Below are 19,486 nucleotides of genomic sequence, written 5' to 3'. Positions count from 1 at the left end.
GCTAGCCTGTCTCTGTCGTCGGGTCGGGAGACGCCGAAGGGGACGCACTATAGCGGCGTAGCCCGGTAGCCGTCGCCCACTGCCCATAGCCTATGAGCTAGCTTTCACATCCGAAAGCTGTGCATTAATTAAGAAAAAAAAAACTGAGCCGTGGGGTGGGGGCCTTCCCTAGGCTGGGGGCCTTAGGCGACCGCCTTAGTCGCCTAAGGCTCGAGCCGGCACTGGGAAGGGGGAGAAGAGAAGGGAGGTAGTTTTTTTTTTTGGTACATCGACAACTCACACTAATCTCGCGTGAGTGTAGCCAGACGGTATAGGAGACGACCCAATTAGCCACCTTGTTCGCCTTTCAATACACATACACGACCTGAAATGTGTCACACTCCCTCACCAACCAGGCAACCATCGAAGGTCGCCAAGAAGCGGATGCTCTGCTCCCCCTCGGCCTTCCAGTAGAATCCACTCCACCACCGTGGCCGAGTCACCCCCAAAGGTGATGTGCCCGAAAACGAAGAAACGGGACGTGCGCCAGTTGTTGCGAGAGGAGTCCAGTCTCCGTAATAATCCAATGGCCCATAATTTAGCTAAAAGAATACTATTTTAAATTTATTATACATGTATTTGTTAAAATAATTATTGAAACTTAATTATGTTTTTCTCTGTAATCGAATGTTTGATTTATATGACCTATAAGTTATCCAGAATGAACACTTAACTCCAAATTAAATCATTTTTTCAACCCATACAAAAGTTGGAGCCATCAATTTCAGGATTTCATAAAGCACCATTATATTTGAAATTATATTGCATCTTATTAAGCACATCCATGATTCCTCATCCCATTGAGTATATTTACTCTTATCCACTATATAAAACGCCAAAAGTTTCAGAATCCAGAATCCAGCATGCATAACCACCCGCTACAACTTTGTGTCCAGCATTTTTCAATGTTAGATAGTTCATGTCCCAAGAGAAGTGGATGCACAAAGGCCAAGAAAACGCAGCATCCAATTTCATCTAGCCTCCTGCGATGTATGATATACAATTCCTTAAACCGAAAACCATCATAACCGGTGCTCTCATAAAAAGCGAAAAAAGAAGCAAAATGCCATAAGCGCTGCTTGCGCCAAATACTATTATGTAACTTGATAAATACTTTTAGCAGGTGCGGATGTCTTCTTTCTCCCCATCATGTTAAAACGGGGAGATAGCCTGAGTTGCACCATGGAGAGTGGGGCAAAAGATCCACTAACCATGCGGTCTTAGATTTCAGAAAGTGAACAGGAAAAAGAAAAAAAAACAATTGGGATTTTTTTTTCTCCAATGAGAAAAGAAAGCTACAAATTGTCTAGCAAAAATCACCATATAACAGCAGCCAAAATGCGACCAAGGTCGAGCATGGATTACTTCATATTTAATATATCAGAGGATAACTTTAATTAATCAACGAAATATCAGACATAAAATTCCAACATAAGTTCTGTCATCAATTCATGAGAGACATCAGATAACAGGGCCCATCACGCAAATACTTAACAAACTCAGGAGTATCTGAAAAATTGCACAAAAATATCTCTTTGGATAAGCATCATGCCCTTACAAAATGTCTATGTATCGCAAAATAACGAAGATGAGAAATGCCATTTGGTCGAGCTTTCTAATACACATGCTAAGGATGAATTGATAAGTCCGTGCAAGCTCCTAAAAGTGTACTCTGAAATGCTCAAGCCGTGTATACTGGTAATCAACAGAGAAGCACTCAACAGTGAACTAGATAAGTCTCAGTTCATACTCGCCAGCCATTGTGATGTATCGAACCCATGGAAGGGCCTGGTATCCACTCTTCTCAATGATCTTCAAGTACCGGACCTATGAAGTTTGTAATATTATTTGAGTATAATAACAGAGGCCTAATTCTATTAAAACTTAGAATTACAATAATCAGCATACCTGTATTCCAGATACAGTAAAATATGGAATCTCAAACTTCACACGTATAGGTGCTTTTTTCTCAGGAGTGGCCTCTTCTGCAGTAATACTGGGAAGGCTAAATTCTGCCCTCAACATATACTCCTGACCAAGTGGTTTTAGAAACAACTCAATAAAAAAAAAGCATAAAGACTGGATTCAACCTTCAAAATTGCAATAGATGATTTTTATTGAAGAGTTTTAGCTCATACCTTGCCACCAGGAAAAGATTTTATTTTCCAGACCAGTGCATCATTTTCAGGAGCATATGCAGCAGAACCCATGGAAGTCCGCACATTAGGATTGGTAGCATCTGAAGGTACAGGCAGCTCAATTTCCACATTTGTCGCAGTGCTGTATATGGGAATGAAATGAAGATGTTAAGCATTAGGGACAGAGAGGTTTCGCAGATGATTACAAAAATAAAAGATCACCTTCGTTCCTTGAATTGACTTCTTGCCTTCACCATGATCTCTATACGACTTCGTGAATGCCTCTCAACTTGAGCTTCTACCCAAATCAAAGGTTTTACCTAGAGGACCAGCAGTTACAAGTGTTGCAAGAAAAGGAAATGTAAGATAATTTGAGGGGGAAAGATCAATAACAAAATCTCTAACTTTCATAAACAAAAGTCCCACGAAAGCGAAAAGCAAGAGGCAAACCTGAGTACTCAGTCTGTATGTCATCAGATCAAAAGACCCATCAGGTGGTATGAAGGATATAGTTCTGTCGTTCTCAAATCGAGCCAAACGAACACACCTTCAAAGAAAGTACATTATTAAACTCATTGCAATTTGTGGGATATGTAAGTCCGGTAGTTACAACACAGACGGAGAGAGCACATATCCACTTACTGATGGAACTTGATATCATCCAGATCTATGGCTTTCCCCTTTGTTGCTCGACCTTGAGCTTCCAAAAGTACCCTGTCGTTTAGCCCAAGCTTACACTCAGGCATTCCACTGCATAGGCAACGCACGAGTAGTCATTATGAGATCTGATGTATATGATGTTTGGAAAGTATAATGATGACTACACTAGCAAATACTCCAAAAAGCATGGGAGAAGTATCAGATTGCTGATGCACTCATTTGCTTTGACAAGAATGAGCATAAATTTCTAAACTAAATATAGTAAGGAAAGAAGTTGACAAACTTAAGCAATTTTAAGACATTACATCTCGGATGTGAATTTTTCTTAAGGAGTGAAATCATGTTATTGAATCAAAAGCCTGATTGATGTTAGCAGGGTCTCTTAATTAAATTATTAGATTGTTGACTTTCAGTTGGTCCAAAAATTTCACGGCCAACAGCATTAATATATTTTTAGTTTTCTACCATGTGTGTCTTTTTTGTACAAAAAATCTCCAGTAGAAGTTTCACCAGAATGTTTGGATCACAACCCATTTGTTGGACCCTTGGAACCAGCTTGAACATTTAAGAAAGAACTACTTGTAACAGCCAGATCAAACCAATTTGGCCACAGAAAACATTAATTTGAGAAACTCATGACATGCACCAGTGACATTTATGGTTAAGGGTTTAGTGTTTACACAGTGCAGTGAATATCTGAGACACTCAAAAAGTTAGTGCAGTTATTTTTTCTTACGTTTCCAAATACCTTATGGTTTATTTGAATTTCTTTCCTTTATCTATTTATTTTGCATCTTCTCGATTTGATAGCTTCATCTTGAACTTCTGGTTCCTATTACCAGGCAGGCAAAACAGATATGAAAACCAAAAAACTACGTCGTGACTCAATCAGAAATTGATAGGCAAATAAAAATGAGCAATATTTTATGCTTTATTCTTTTTACTTCTTTCCTTTATCTATTTATGCACATTTTCAATTGGATAATTTCTTCTGGAACTTCTGCTTCTGATTACCAGGCAGGCAAACAGCTATAAAAACCAAAAAATGAAGCCCTCTCTCAATCAGAAACAGACTGGCAAATGCTGAGAAGAATCCCATAATTATATTTCATCTTTTCTGAGATGGTTCTATCAGGAAGAAAAAAAAAATGTCAGTGAAAATTCAATCACCAGATAAACAAGTTGTGAAGACTTATAATTTCTCATCCTTCAACCCATCACAGTAACATGGAACCCTCATATTTTTAAGATGAAGAATGTAAAAGTTCCGTATTGAAAAAACTGATAAAATGGAAATATGTCCATAATTGCCCATAGTATCCAAAAAAATGGTAGTTTATAGGTAAATTAGAAAACTTTAATTGCCAAGCATGTCAATCACTTACCAGTCAAAATTGCCACCTAAGTTCATTCAAGATGTAATATCAACAAAAAGGCAGTTCCAATTTTTGCTTAATTCACTCATTTACATGTAGAATCCAGCTTAGAAGAAATTGGAGACAATGTGAAGGCCATCAGCACTGACCTTCAGTGCTAGGTTTCCAACTATAACAATAATGCCTCAATTTAATTTTAAAATGGACCAACTAGCATCGGCATTGGTATCTGACATTAAATTCACCAGACATGGGTATTCTAACCTTTTTCAATTAACAGAAATATTGTAACTGTGGTCAAATTGTTTTTTGATTTAGCTTAGTTTCTTTGACAAAATGGTATTTCACTAGAGTAAGGGAGATAAAAACAAGGAAAATGCTTAGTGGATGGTGGACCACTTTGTGAGATAAGTCCCATGGGATAGCTGATGCAGCATGCATCTTACTTTACCTGACATCAGCAGGGCCCATGAAAGACATTTAAATATTCTTTTTTTGAACCCAGCTGATATCATACTGATGGAAATATGTTTACATTGTAAAACAGTAGTAAGCTTAAAAATTTATGAGTAAACTACATCGAGATATGAATATATATATTTATGCACCAATAACCTAATTGTAAATATGACACAAAGCAAAGCAAGTTAGTCCCGATACTGCTAACACCTGGTTAGGTCTCAGGTTGGTATGGTATCCGGATGGATCGAGATAGACCAAAACAACCATTAACAGCAGGAATGAAGAGACAAAAAGTGTTCCAAGACAGACTGCCAAGTGTTTGGAGTTTGGACACAACAGTTATGGTCCGTCCTGACCAATGCCAACCGTGATGGTTCAGACATCTTAGTCCATGAGAGAATCGATGTTCCGGGTGCATTCTATGTACTGCTCTCTCATCAAAATGGGACAGTCCCAATAGGACATGCTGAGACATATCAGGACCTAAATCCTTGGTCCAAAGGGTAACAATCAGTGAGCAACTCACATACTGGTAGTAATGTTAATAACCATACCTTGGGTAACTACAATTTCTAACCTTCGTTCAAATGTGGAGTAGAAATTTTAATAGCATTTGTCCAAACTGTTGTTCGGTCCTTCAAATCCTTTAAAGTTAAAATGGTAAATTAATAGGGGAAGAGTTTCAAGTCGCTTAAATATAAACAAAGTTTTTCAAAAATGGTATAGCAAGAGCTCAATATGAAACATATGTACTGATATGTAACAGTTGGATGCACATCAATACAGCTGTTATACAGACTAGCAGGATGGTTAAAATGTAAGGCCCCTGTACGATGCTCATGATCTACGAGCAAAGAGGGGGTTAACAAACTTCTATAGCCAGAATTAGCAGTCATATTCTCTCCTTTCCCCTCTGTCTCATAAAAGAGGACTTTGTTACTTCTTTTCTTTCTTCTAGATAGTTCTGGAGACGAACTCAACCCTCTTAGGAAAATACTAGGGGCTTGTTTAGGGTTTAACAAAGAGGCCTGTATGGTTCAGATAGAAAATATAAATCTACTCTTTCTCTTCAAACACCATTGGCTGTGATTTCTCCTTTAACTGATTAAGAATTCGATCTGTTAGAAATTGTCTACAAATCTGAAAGAAATTCCAGATCTTACACCTTATATTAATGCCTAGGAGAAGGTAGGGATAAAGCTTAAACTTCATAAATATTTGCATGCTTTTCATTATTGCTTCTAGTTCTTGTGCCTAAAGGCATTCTTTGCCACTCATTTTCTCTCAACAGTTCACATATCATTTCACACACATTTTGAAGTGACTACAATATCGAGTGCAGAAGATAGATGCACTCAAAAATACTTTGAGAAAGATAGATGAGTGGAATAGGTTGTAACATACAGGCCTTGAAGTTTATGAATGAATTTCTACAAGTAGAAAATGTAGTGATGTGATGATCACATTTAAAGAATAAAAGAAATTTATAAAAAAGGAAATTTGATATGGTTTTCAGGAGGCTTTTGTAAGACATACGAAAAAGCATCACCTAATATTTGTTGAAGCTGCAATTAATTATATAGTTGGGGCAGGGACTGAAGTAAGAAACTGTAACTACAAATCGAGTAGCAACTTCAAATAGAATTGGCTGTTATGTTCTTTTTGGAGATTATACAAAATACATTCTGTTCCGTTGATTGCTTAAGAAGGATGAGAGTTGTGGCAATTGAATCTAGTAGATTCTTTTTCCAAATCAAAACTGATGTTAAAGAAGGGAAATAAAGAAATCAGAAGCAGGGGTGGAAGAGAAGAAGAGGTAAAAGAAGACTCATTTCCAGATCTGAGCCACGCCATATTTAAGAAACTTGTTTCAACACCACTTGGTAAGTAACTACATGGCTATTAGATCTCATGATGGATTTTCTTTCCAATTAGATTTGGGGAAGAAGTGAAATGAGGCCATTGCGTATGGGGAAAAAAACTAAGGAGAAAAACATGGAATGAAAACAACGAATTAGTTTTATCTACAGATTTGTTTCATTTTCAGATCTGAAGAAGTAATCCAAATACAACTACAACATAGATAAAGAAAGGAGAATCTAAAGATTAGCTGAAACCATCCTGAACATCAAATGAAAACTGCAAGAAATTTAACACAACTAAATATTAATAAATACCCCAGGTAAACCCTAAGTAGATCATGTCCACAATCAGATGAAATAAGGGTCCGATGACAGATATGCATTTCCTTTTCAGTACACTTCTAATATATCTCATATGGTGGTTCCAGGTACTTAAAAGGAACAGTAGAACTTGTAAACCCCAAACTTTAGGGTTTTTGGTTAATAATCATAAATCATAGAAATTAAAGTAAGATACTTCAATTTTTCTTTTGAAGCTTTTTCAGATGTCGTTTACATTACATACATAATTTTTGAATTGTCAACGGCAGAAACTTTATTATTTTTATGCTTTCATGGCATTCCTGAACTTTGCTTGAAAGTCACATCCTAAAAATCAAAACGAATATTTTGCCACAAAATTAATTATGTCTCACACCACAAAGAACTTGCAACCAACAATCAGACGAGTGCAGGGATGACAGTAGGGAATGAATTTGCAAGATATTCTCAAGAATTAGAGGATCTCGCACTTAAACATGCACCCATGCTAGATAGTCACACCAAATTTCACGTGATGTAACCTTTTTTCCTCTTTGGATCCTTCCAATAAATGATATGCTTCATTGGATAGCATAATTCATGAAAGAGACCTTAAAATGATATTTGAAAACTTAAACATGTAGGAGCACTTAGAACTTTGCCACGTGCTTTAATGACAAATAAGAACATGACATCAGCAAAAGACAACAAATATACCACAAAACAACTTGGACCTACTTCTGGCAATGATAAAGCTAAAATCTCTTAATGGCCTCTAATTCCTTGGTTATAGTTGCTTTACATGATGGAGCTAAGCTTTCTCAGTACAACCAACTTAGCTTAATTACGTCTTCATGCTGGACACATCTTGTTTCTCTTTCATATGTTACTGTCAAACATAAAAAATAAGATATTCATTGCTAAAAAGGTTAGTTTCTCTAAGTAGAGAGTCATTTTTAGATCCTCTTCAAAGTTAGGCCTCTATCTCTCTTTCTTCATTTGATAATACACGATGAAAACGATGATGGATATCTCCATGTAAATAATGCTGCATCCTTCAGACAGTTGATGGCCATCGATCAGCATATAGCTTTACATGGTTTTACAATTTTCTAGATTTCTATATTGTCCATTTATGATTCTTGATAAACACCTGTTCTAACAGATCCTTAGCTTTTTATTCCCCTTTTTATCCTTTTTCTTCAATGCTTGATTATATACTTCATTGACAGATTATCAAAACCATAGATTCATAACTTCCTACAGCTTATTTCTCTTTTTCTTAAAAAAGAAAGAAAGAATAAAATCCTGCAGCTCATATCTTGTGGATATAATAGTGGTTCTGATGACAAATAATATCGATTCCTTTAAGAGTTCATCGAGCTAAACATAAAAGAATATGGATGTTGGTTCCATGCTGCTAGATATTAACAGCGATATAAATAAGCATTTTCAACTATATTCCTAGAAGGATACCATGGGGTATGAAAAGGTAGAGACTTAGAATTCAAAATAATACTAGGAAAGCAAGTTCCTGAGCCTGTAAGTGAGTAGATTAATATGGAAGAGGGAAAGCAAAAAAAAAAAAGAATTGCACCTCAAGTATGTTCTCATTTTCAACGCCCCAACTACATCTGAGCGGATAATTTGTCCATTGCTGTTGACAAGAATATTTACACTTTCTACCACATCCAAGAACACCTGAGAGAACAAGAATTCATGTCTTTACAATGTACATGCATCTAATCATCAATTCACCATACCCAAAAACTGGTAAGAAGCAACCTACTTCATTTTTCTTGTACCGTATCCCTTCACTACGCCAAGACACTGCATTTGTCACAGCCATTGGAGGCCTCTGTGTAACTTCCATCCTGTATGCATCTGTCTTTATAAACTCACTAAGAATTTTAGCTTCTGTGTACTGTGGGTACCCAAAGTCCATCATTTCATCAAGTAACTCATACTGCATCAGTCATACAAAGCATCAGTGAATTATTTTTTTTTAAAAAAAGTATTGCCCTCTTTAGCAATTTTCATACATTAAGGTTTAAGTCCGATACCAGCACCAGAAATTCAAAATTTGCCTACTTACCACAACAACAAAATTATCTCTTAATGATTCCTCCTCCAACTCTTCGAAGTAATGTTTAAAAACCTGCACAATCAATGCTTCTTTTCTCAAAACCAAGATTCCAACCACACAAATCATTGGAGTACTTTAAAGCAAAACAGACCCCATCTACTTCCATCCATCTCTATTTTCAAGAAAATAACAGCTAATGCATCAGAATAATCACAGAGGCTACTCACATCAACGACGCGATGCAGAAACAGAAGAATGCTGGCGGCATTGCAGTTCTGCCTCGCCGCTGTCATTAGGAACACATTGTTGTGCTGTATGAACATGTACGTCACTCCCTTGTCGAACGCCACCGGAGAGTGGGACTCTGGATCCCCCTGCCATCACGAATACCGACCCCCAATCATCCTACTTCTCAAAACCCTTCATTTCTTACTCCATCTAGACTAAATAGGAAACCAATCCAGTATTTTATAATTTCATTACCAAACCAAAAAATAGCAAAACCAATCTGAATCTATTCATCAGATAGACGGGCGAATTTTTTTAAAACAAAAAAAACCCGATAAATAAAACGAGGCAAACAAAAAAAGAAAAGAAAAGTGCGGATCTAGATTTAAAGGTAAAAGCACCACCGGGGAATCGGATCGGATCCAGAAAGAGAGAGAGAGAGAGAAGAGTTGAGATGAGATTACCTCTTTCTCGATGAGCTTGGTGAAGAAGCGCTCGGCCTGGAGGGCGGAGACGTCCCCGCGGTAGTCCCGCCACACGAGGACCCGGCCCTTGATGTCGAGGAGGAACAGCGCCGAGACGGCTCCCGCCATGAATTAGGGTTCTGGGGATCAGATCCGGGTCGATCTCGCTTCTTGGACCTCACTCGCCATGCCCATAGATCTCTCCACCATAGACCTCAAAACAATTCTTCTTCTTCTTCTTCTTCTTCGCCCAGCCCACCTTTTTGGCTGCTTCTACTTCAAATATCGAGGAGGAAGGGAGGAAAGGAGGCAGGGAGGGAGCTTCTCTAGGGAGAAGGGGAACGAGAGAGATTTGGTTAAGGTTAAGAGCTCGCTCCGATCAAAGGCGTGATAGAATGTCCGAAAGCCCTTTTCCTACCGATTTCGCCCTTCCGAAGGGGGGCGAGAAGTGAATAGGGGAAGCTCGATGCACCCCGCGGCCTTGGTGCGCCAAATGGAACATCGCAAAGCTGGTGAGATCTACCGGAGCACGCGGTGACTTATGATCTGGACGGTCCAATCAAAGGATGCCACGTCATGATGGCAAATACGTGAAACCAAGGCTCAACACGATGTCAAGCTCCTTCGTGCTTCCTCAGTTGACAAGCAAGCTGAGATTAATTCACCAAAAATAAACAATCCGAGATTGAAATCAAGTTGTGCTCGGGCACAACAAATAATTTGTAGAGGAGTAACAGCACAAAAATAACAATGATGCCAAAGAAATCATAAACCTGTTCTTTAATCTATAAATAATTGTTTTGTTTTTCTTTTCTTTTTCTGTTTTAAGAAAAGGAAGGGTACAGTACTTCATCTGTCTGCAATTCTCTAGGGTTATTGCATGAAAAATGCTATGAAATGCACCAACAAAAAGTTCATTGGGCCACAATTACGGATTTGGCAATTGTTATTTTTGGCAGCCCTATAATAAACCAATCTATTATGTTTGGCAACAAATTTATAAGTTGCACATGGTAAGAAATTGTTTATGTACATATAATGAAACGGAAGTCGCATACTCTATCTAGATACCTTCCACTTCTACTTTCACTTATGCTCTTTCCTGTGATTAGTTTCAAAAATTTAGTCAATATTTTTATATATTTCGTTAGAAAATAAAAAAAATACCCTATAAACCATTAATGGCTAGGTATGGTTGCGTCTTGGGACATATTGCTGAAATAGAATCAATTTTCTCTTTTACATAATGAAATCTTCTTGTTGCTGATGTAGTGTTTCTGTCATCTGATAGTGTAATTTTGTTCTATTTATTCATTGTGACATTATCTTGGAAGACTTGGAATATGGATACACTTCTATTTGAGCACACTTGGCTTTATTTCCCCCTCCAAAAAAAAAAAAAAAAAATCAAAAGAGTAACGATGAAGCTGGATCCACCGGCAGATCGGACTGTAAGGACCAAATCTGTTACTTGGATTCTGTAATTGAGTTTGTGCAAGTCACAAAACAAAACATGAAACAATAGTTGATATCTTGAACAAAAAAATAAAAATTAAACAGGTGCTAGTGTTACAGATGCAGCCATGGCTAGGCTTGCACAAAGATAAAAGTGCTTGCAGGAGGATGTGACAATGTTTTTCAGCAAAATATTCGGTATTCTTCCAGGATAACATTAAAAAAAGTATATGCTTTTCATTTGTCCATTTCACCAGGTCCTGTGACAGGAACACTATAGCTATCCACAAGGAGGGTGGATTTTTGCAGTGACAAGCCCTGCCACAATTTATCCCAAGGCCAGCAGGAGAGGACATATTACAAGGTGCACCATTTGTCTCTTTGCCCTTCACAAACTGCAGCTTAGAATAGTTAACATATTGTACCTGCTTAATAGCTTCATAATTTTTTGAAGAATTACATCTTCATGCTGCAGCAGCTATTGATACATAAGGATGCTTCTCTTTTAGAAATTGAAGAGTAGAAACAACTGAGAATGAGAACCCAAGATGACTTAAATTGGTTGTCTTCACAAAATACATTACTTTTGTTCATTGTACAGCACAAAGCCCCTACCATGCAATACCATGTGTCGCTTGCTTGCGTCTTCAGTTCCATTTTAAACAAATTTCTGCTGTCCATGGTGTATGGCCTCGTCTGTACCCCTTTTCTCCCCATCTGATGATTTATTTTGAGTTCTAGTAGCATATCATGCTGGTTGAAATCTGGGACCGAGTCAGTGGTTAATTCTTCAGAAAATGTCAAGAATCGGACGGAGAGATGCATTCAGATTGTAGCCGTGAACAATCATGATATCTGGGCTGGAGGATGACATGCTGCAAACCAATTCAGAAGAGGTTTTATGTCAACATTGTTATGAAAAGAATAGATGGTAAGAAAACTTATCGATTGAGGCGTGTTGTCGCTGTCCTTAAGAATAGATCGCATCCCTTGGAGAATAAATCTCAGTGTAGTAGGTAATGGCGGCCTATCCTTCAGGATACAACAACCGGGTCACTCCAACCATACACTCGCAGATGCAGTGACTAGTGAACAGCGGGTTTAAAAAGAGAAGGAAGAGGCATTTTTTTAAAGGACACGATGTTTACCAAGAGACAAAAACAAAACAAACTATATAAAATTTAAATCAAACAGCAAAAACAAGCCAAGCTCAATTCCAACTCCCCGCGCAGAGCACCCACTTAACCCGTTTCCGAATCGGATATGCCAATATTGCCTTGGGCCTCCTTTGGGCTCGTGCGCGCGTGGCTACTTACTTTTTTTTTGCTTCACCAAGTTAAAAAGGTTGAAGACTATATAAAGACTATTTGCGTTTAATCTCTTTCCAATGTGGGACTAAAAGAAAGTACATAAGAGAAAAGAAATGTAGGCTTGGAATTTTGAAATACTCCAACAAATATGAAAGTAAATCTAGACAAAGATACAGAATAATGTTGGTTCCAAAACGAGATACCTTGATCTGTTTCCTATTGTAGGTGTAAGTGACATGTATGAGGCCATCTGTGCTCTGGATCACTGCTGGATATGAAAATTCCATTTCCGCATTCTCCTCCAGTGTCATTATTTCATCCCAGGTATCACCATCATTAATGGAGGAGGCAACCTTCAGCACCCCTCTTGAAATGGTATTATATACTAGTAAGAGCCGCCCATCCTTCAGCTTAACTCCATCAATGCCTACATTACGATCACAACCATCATGCAATGCAAGCCAACCTAGAGAACATGATGCTGGCCGAGAAGAACAAAGCAGAGTTCAGAGATGGACCTGAATTTGGATTAGGAAGTTGTGTAGGTGTTGCATAGCTCCATGTCAAGCCCCCATCAACTGATTCGGACATACAAATCCAGCCTACGGTTTCAAACGACCGCAGCAGCATGCGCAGTGTCCCCTTGGCAGTCTTGTATGGGACAGGCTGAATCACACCGAGGGTTTCATCTTCAATGTAGATAGGCCCATATTTCTTCCATGACCGGCCACCATCCTTCGTAACCTGAACATACTTCAAGGTCAGAATCACACTGCAGAATGACAAGATCTAAGAGGACATTGATATGGGAGTTCACCTCCAACCAAGCTCCCCAAGAGTTCCAACTTTCCACAGAGGATCCACAGAGCAGGCGGCCGCCGTCCAGCAAGAGAGGCTGCATGCAAAAGTTGGCCGTCAGCAAACGAAATGCTCCTTTATCCAGTGGTATTTTGTTCTGAAATATGAGAAGCGATAAGACGTAGACGTGCCTTGTTCTTGATCGGGCCAAGAATTCCAGGTGGAAGCTGTTCTCTGTCCGACCAAGTAATGCCGCTATCGAGCGAGCGCTTCATGCAACCACTCCATCTAAGGTTGGACAGCAAGAGTTTTACGTGTTTGTTTGCTTATTTCACACCAAACAAGCATCCAATGGCGGTATACTTACTTTTGAACGTCCTGGCCAACTTTGTAGAAGAGAAGCAGCTCGCTGGAGGGAAGCCGAAACAGAACAGGGTTCCACATGGGCACCTCGGATTCTTCATCCACAACTGATGGAGGATGCCAGAATCCATCCTGCACGGTAGAAATTAATCTCCTTCAGTACGAGCAGCATGCGAGATCTCAAGCAGCAAGAAAGAGGGACAACAAAAATGGTGGAGAGGATCACTCACAGTGTATCTCTGCAGCCAAATCTTGACATCTGGAGCCCCTTCCCGTGTGCCCCCAAAGTAGGCCGCCAAGAAATTATCCTTGCCGACCTATCAAAGAAGAGATTAGAATCCCCAACAGATCAATTACCAAATCAGACACACACATCTAGAGAAAGGAGAGAGAGAGAGAGAGAGAGAGAGAGAGAGGAACCTGGACTATGGTGGAAGCATGGCAACTATTGAAAGGGGCGGTGCCGGCGGGGAAGGTGAACTCCTCCTTCACTATCTTCCAACGGGAGGAGGTCGTGGTGGTGTCGTTATCGACGATGTTCTCCCCCATCCGCCGTCCCCCTCTTCTTTGGCTGTCGACGCCCAGCCCACCTCAGTTTATCAGAGACAATTTATCGAGCAGAAACAAGCAGATACTACATGGGGGCATTTCATTTCCGCTGTACCTGTGAAATAGGAGACGAGGTTGAGGGTCCTCGGCGGTGGTGGCGGTCGGGATGGAAGAGGAGGCCGCAGAGAAGAAGAAGCAGGCCTTGGGGCAGCGCAGCAGCCTCTGCTGCAGGCCGGATGAGGCGGAGAGGAAGAGGGACAGCAGCCCTGCGATGCCCAACGCCGCCACCGCCACCCTCCCCACCTGCTTGCGTCCGTTGGAGTGGGCGGCGACGGACATCGATCGCTCACTATCGAGTGCTACTATCGACCTAAAGAGAAGCCAATATCATATCTTGATCTTGCAAAGTTAAATTAGGTGAGATCTAGCGGTGGGAAAAAAAAAATTAGCGGTGCTGGTGACGGGCGGCGGCAGCTGCGCTTGCAGGGTTTACTTATTATAGTCTACACCGCAGGGGACCGAAGTATTATTACTAATTGTTTGCGCCGCCGGGCCCGCCCGTCACGTGTTGCGCTACAGCGAACCGCGGCATGAGACTAAGGTCAGAAGGAAAATGGATGGTTGTGATAAATTTTTATTTTAATATAAAAAAATATTTCATGAATGCCTTCCTAAAAATTTAAATTTATATATATATTTTTTTAAAATTTATATTTATTTCTGTACCCAACGATTCTTCTAACATTATTAATAAAATCTATATTTATCTACCCATTAAAAATATTTTAATTATTTTAATTTGTAATCGTTAAGTTTTTAGCAGTACAAATGCAAAAATAAAGATAAAAAAAATAAAATAGCAAAACAAATATTTTACGAGAGTATATATACAAATATCAATTTTGAAATAATATTCATACAAAATTTGATATTTAGAAGGGTATTCATGCAAAAAAAAAATAATATAAATATATTACGAGTACGAATTATTGTATTTTGCTTATTTGTTTGCATTTAGTTTTAGTTGGATAGCAGATAAATTTCCGAGATGGAAATAGTTTAGGTTGCCACACCTATTCTTTTGCTTTTTTCTTCAATTAGGCCGCTCCAAACTTTTGAAATTATTGACTCCTAATAAAATTACAAGTTTATGTGAGGGCGTTTCATTGCCGCTCCAGCCTTCTTTTCTCTTATAATATGTTGAAAATTTTATTATTTTTGGAACTCCTGCTTTGATTCAGATTTGCTTCGAAAATCTTCCTTATTACTCAAATCCGCTACCAAGGAGTCACCAGGAAGGTGGATACTCAAAAAAAAAAAAAATTATTTCTGCTTAATGTTATGACAAACCATTGCTTTTCATGACCTGTCTGGACCTTTCTATTTAGTTTCTATTTTTCGCATTTCTATCGTACTGGTGCAGAAGACAAAAAAAAAAGTCTAGTGTTTCTCGAAAAGTGATAACGGATTGCTAAAAGTGGCTCTGCTCGTTAATTGTCGTAGATCTCATAGAGTTATAATGAATGGTAAAAAAAACCGGCAGCTTTAAGAGATGATTCATGTTAAATTGGAATTTTTTTAAAAAAAAAGTTGATTATAGAACTTGCCGGATGAGAATGCTATTAAGAGTTCCAGATGTTGATCTAGGTTGATTATGTATTCATGAAGAAAAAATGGAAGAATGTAGGGAACTAAAAGCTTGCAGATGTTAATGAAACCTGGACCATCCATCTGGGACAGTAAGAAGCATCAGTCAGCCAGAATTAACAACTAGTTCTTACGTTTCTATTTTTGGTTAAAATCTAATGCGTATCTTTCTACTAACAAACATCAAGGGGGAAGAGCTACTTATGGGGAACCAAGATTGCCGATCGAGTCTGGTGAGAGCAGAGGGAGTCACGAAGGGGAGAGAGAGAGTGAGGAGAGAGAGTGAGTGACTTGGGATGCGCACCCAGGTGCGATTTTTTTCGTGCGGTAGTGTGGGGACTTTCTCCGAACACCTGGGGGGGCCTAGGGTGGTGTGGGAGTGGGGTCGCTCGTCAATCTCTGTGCAACCAGAACCTGAGCTGGGCTCCACGGATGGCGTCAATGGGATCGGTTGCACCGGGGGGGGGGGGGGGGGGGGGGCGACGGAGGCTACAAGTCAGGGTGACTTACCGGCGCGGCCTCAACCGAAGGTGGCTGGCAATGGCCGGACGTGGGCGGCGGTGGCGAAAGGAACGGCGAGGCCGCCGATGTGGACCCAGGATCGGATCTCAGAGGTGGAACTGGAGACGCTGAAGCAACGCTTCATAGATGTGGTGGAGATCCCGTCGGAGGAGGGGGAGCTGGCTAGATCGGCGTGGAGGGACACTGCGGTGATCGTGCGCAGTGCGGGCCACCGGGTGCCAATGGAGTGGATTCGCCGGGAGCTGCGGAGGGTCGGGAGGCTTGATTACGACGTTGAGGCTTTCCTAATGTCGAACGAAACCTTTGCCTTCCGCTTCCGGAAGGAGAGTGAAAGGGAAGCCGTCATGGAGGCTGGACCGTGGCTGGTGGCTGGCCAGTTACTGGTTTTGGAATGGTGGCGACCGAACTTTGTTCCGGGAGAACAGCAGCTCAGTCGGCTTGTGGTCTGGCTCAGGCTTCCCAATCTGCCAATGGAGTATGGGACCCGAAGCTTGATCCTGAGCATTGCAGCAAAGGTCGGCCACCCCCCGACCTTGGACAAGTCCACGGATCTTGGCCGGAGGCTAGGGTACGCACGAGTCAAGGTGGAGCTGGATGCGAGGGAGCCGATTCGACCGGGGACATTCGTCCGGTTAGGCACTGATGTGCACTGGCAGACGTTCAGCTACGAAAATCTACCGGCCTTCTGCTACCAATGTGCTCGCCTTGGTCATGGAGTGGACGTCTGCCCCTATCAGCCAGATCCGGTGGTATCGGGAGCTCCGGGCGTATCGAGAGCTCCGGGCGACCGCAGTGCTCAGCATGCCTCGCCACCGGAGTCGATGGAGGGGGTTGAGACGGTGAGCCGACCCCCTTTTGGGCCGTGGTTGCCGACTACCAGAATCTGACAGCCAAGGACGGTTAAGCCGGTGAAGAAGATGACCGAGTCAAAGGGCGAGGCATCACGGACTCACCCGGGTTCTGAGTCTGGGCCGAGTTCTCCCCGTGTGGTGCCGAGTTCTCCTGAGTCGCCGTTGGATACCGAAGGATGGCAGAAGCCAACTAAGCTGGCTAGGCGGAGATCGCCGGGGAAGGGGGCGGCCGGTGACTCGGTGGCCGTGAGCGGTGAACCCATCCAAATCGGCATGGTGGCCGAGTCAACCGGGCCGTTGGGCCAGAACCTAGGCCTGGGAAGGCCGGTCCACCAAGTGGCCCTTGAGCCGGTTCGGGGCCAGGGCCTTAGCCCGATGAAGCGGGCCAGGAGCCCAGCTAAATCAAGCCTGCTGCTGGGGGCGGGGAAAATCGGGCGTGGGCCGGCCCAGAACCTGGCCAGAGCATCATCTCCTCCTCCTTCGATGGCTTGGAGAGACGCCGGCGGGAGGAAGGGAGGAGGCACTTCCGAAGCGCCTCCCTACCGCCGGCGAGGCCCCCTACTCGACAGAGATCAGCCGGTGATGCAGGTGGCGGTGGTTTGGAGTCTTCACCGGCGGACGATGGTGCCCTGGCGAGCGGAACGGACCCGTCGGCGGTGGCGGCAGCGGCTGACTCTAGAGTTGGTGCCCAGGTGTCGCTTGCTACCTCCTCCCTGGATGGTGGTGGTGCCTTGGCGAGCCGGGAGATGCGGCCTAGTGGGACGGTGAGGGCCCTAGTGCCTGTGATCGCAGGAGAAGGGCAGAATTCGGCCGTGGGAAGGAGACCGGATGGAGACTCGATAGTGACGGTGGGCATCCCGAGGCACTCTGATGGTGCGTCGACGGGCAGGCCACCGGCTCCGGCTGCCCCTGTAGCTTGAACAGCTGGGCGGAGTGGTGCGGTGGAGGAGCTGGGCATGTCTTCTTCGGCGTCTTTCTCCCCCCAGACAGTCGGTGAAGTGGTGAGGAGGGGTGTGGCAGGGGGCTCAAAACAGGGATCTCCAATTCTAGAACATGGGAGGGTGGTTGATTTGTTGAGAGCTTCAATCCAAGGAAGTGATATTGCGCCAGTAGTAGGGGAAATCAATCTGGCACTAGGAGTGAATAGCCCGGGGAGAGTGGGCACAACCTCATCTGAAAATTTTAAATGAAGGTGCTAGCATGGAATTATAGGGGGGCGGCCAAACCATCCTTTTCCTCCTCGTTCAAGAGGTTAGTTCAGCTTCATAATCCTGAAATTTGCTTTCTTTGTGAAACACGGGTGTCCGGAGATGGATTACGTCGTGTGCAGCGACGGTTGGGAGGTGATTGGGAATCTTTTGCAGTGGAGTCTCGGGGTTTATCGGGAGGTATCCTGTTGTTGTGGAAGCGAGGTATGGCTTCTGTGGATGTTTTTTGCAATTGCTCTCAGCAGGTGGTGATGGTCATCTCAGAACCAAATGAACCCCCGTGGGTGTTATGTGGGGTTTATGCTAGTACCGACTACCGGGCAAGAAGGATACTTTGGGGGGAGCTGACTAGTTTGCTGACCCAGGGAGTACCGACTATGGTGGTAGGTGATTTTAACTGCATCTTAAGCCCTGATGAGAAAAGAGGAGGCAGAGCCTATTCTCACTCGGTGGATAGGAGGGAGTTTTGGGAGTTCTTGGGGAGAAATGGGCTGGTGGACCTCGGTTTTTCTGGACCCCGTTTCACTTGGTGCAACAATCAACTTGGGCAAGCTAGAGTGTGGGAGCGGATTGATAGAGCCATTGCATCAGCAGACTGGATCCAGCGATTCCCAGCCTACCAGGTCAGTCATCTAGCTCGGATTGCTTCTGATCACTGCCCTCTTTTGATAGCTACAGTTTCGGGATCTGTCCACCACAGCCCCTTTCGCTTTGAGAAGCTGTGGTTGTCCTATCCCCAGTCTTGGGATGTAGTCAGGGAGGCGTGGAGTGTGTCAGTTCGGGGAGATGCTATGCAGAGGGTGTCACGGAAGTTGGAGCTCACCAAATGGCGCCTTCGTCGATGGAACCGAGAGGTCGTCGGCAATATTTTTCGGAGGTTAGAGGAGGTGGAGGCAGTGATACTGGACGCCCAGGGGCGGGAGGATCGAGGAGAGGAGCTCACGGAGGCCGATATGGTAGATCTGCGGCGATCACTAGCCTCCCACCATTCTTTGTTGCACCAGCAGGAGATTTTTTGGAGACAAAAGTCCAGGATCCAGTGGGTCAAGGATGGCAACCGGAATACTACATTTTTCCACCGATCGACAGTAATCAGAAGGCAGAGGAATACGATCCGATCCTTGAGGGTCGGGGAGGGCCACCGAGTGGAGGAGGATTCGGCAGTTAG

At 42.5% G+C, this 19,486-nt stretch overlaps 3 protein-coding genes across 4 annotated transcripts; 1 reads left to right on the top strand and 2 right to left on the bottom strand.

Moving 5' to 3' along the window:
- Positions 1-1,408: 1,408 nt before the first annotated feature.
- LOC103708160 (AP-1 complex subunit mu-2) lies at positions 1,409-11,945 on the bottom strand. 2 transcript variants are annotated; one of them, XM_008792958.6, is made up of 11 exons: positions 9,616-11,945; positions 9,151-9,297; positions 8,933-8,995; positions 8,627-8,803; positions 8,435-8,538; positions 2,820-2,927; positions 2,628-2,724; positions 2,400-2,497; positions 2,178-2,319; positions 1,948-2,070; positions 1,409-1,866 (listed from the first exon to the last, which is right to left on the bottom strand). In XM_008792958.6, exons 1-11 carry the CDS (start codon positions 9,742-9,744, stop codon positions 1,768-1,770), a joined length of 1,287 nt encoding a protein of 428 aa, XP_008791180.2. In that variant the 5' UTR covers positions 9,745-11,945; the 3' UTR covers positions 1,409-1,767. The 2 variants fall into 2 exon arrangements, with proteins under 2 accessions (XP_008791180.2, XP_088559362.1); XM_088703236.2 differs by having other exon boundaries at positions 9,151-9,366; positions 9,616-10,125.
- On the bottom strand, positions 11,607-14,597 carry LOC103708159 (BNR/Asp-box repeat family protein). The gene is made up of 9 exons (XM_008792957.6): positions 14,206-14,597; positions 13,962-14,112; positions 13,772-13,858; positions 13,546-13,673; positions 13,370-13,466; positions 13,198-13,275; positions 12,899-13,124; positions 12,584-12,807; positions 11,607-11,945 (listed from the first exon to the last, which is right to left on the bottom strand). Exons 1-9 carry the CDS (start codon positions 14,427-14,429, stop codon positions 11,871-11,873), a joined length of 1,290 nt encoding a protein of 429 aa, XP_008791179.4. The 5' UTR covers positions 14,430-14,597; the 3' UTR covers positions 11,607-11,870.
- Positions 14,598-16,324: 1,727 nt separating this feature from the next.
- On the top strand, positions 16,325-17,146 carry LOC149768694 (uncharacterized). The gene has a single exon (XM_089925321.1). The coding sequence runs from the start codon at positions 16,325-16,327 to the stop codon at positions 17,144-17,146; it is 822 nt and encodes a 273-aa protein (XP_089781447.1).
- Positions 17,147-19,486: the final 2,340 nt, after the last annotated feature.

Source organism: Phoenix dactylifera, chromosome 1 (assembly GCF_051530095.1).
Source record: "Phoenix dactylifera cultivar Ajwa chromosome 1, Ajwa_hap1_PhDact_Kaust_v1.1, whole genome shotgun sequence".
NCBI lineage: Eukaryota > Viridiplantae > Streptophyta > Magnoliopsida > Arecales > Arecaceae > Phoenix > Phoenix dactylifera.
This window is presented reverse-complemented; position numbering and strand designations above follow the sequence as displayed.

Excerpts from the sequence above, each read along its gene's own strand:
- LOC103708160 (XM_008792958.6), bottom strand. The coding sequence starts at position 9,744 with ATGGCGGGAGCCGTCTCGGCGCTGTTCCTCCTCGACATCAAGGGCCGG. Across the intron at positions 8,539-8,626 it reads TACGGTACAAGAAAAATGAA|GTGTTCTTGGATGTGGTAGA; the intron begins GTAGGTTGCTTC and ends TTGTTCTCTCAG. Across the intron at positions 2,725-2,819 it reads GATGATATCAAGTTCCATCA|GTGTGTTCGTTTGGCTCGAT; the intron begins GTAAGTGGATAT and ends CTTTCTTTGAAG.
- LOC103708159 (XM_008792957.6), bottom strand. The coding sequence starts at position 14,429 with ATGTCCGTCGCCGCCCACTCCAACGGACGCAAGCAGGTGGGGAGGGTG. Across the intron at positions 13,467-13,545 it reads GTTGGCCAGGACGTTCAAAA|ATGGAGTGGTTGCATGAAGC; the intron begins GTAAGTATACCG and ends GTCCAACCTTAG. Across the intron at positions 13,276-13,369 it reads TTGGCCCGATCAAGAACAAG|CCTCTCTTGCTGGACGGCGG; the intron begins GCACGTCTACGT and ends TTTTGCATGCAG.
- LOC149768694 (XM_089925321.1), top strand. The coding sequence starts at position 16,325 with ATGTGGACCCAGGATCGGATCTCAGAGGTGGAACTGGAGACGCTGAAG.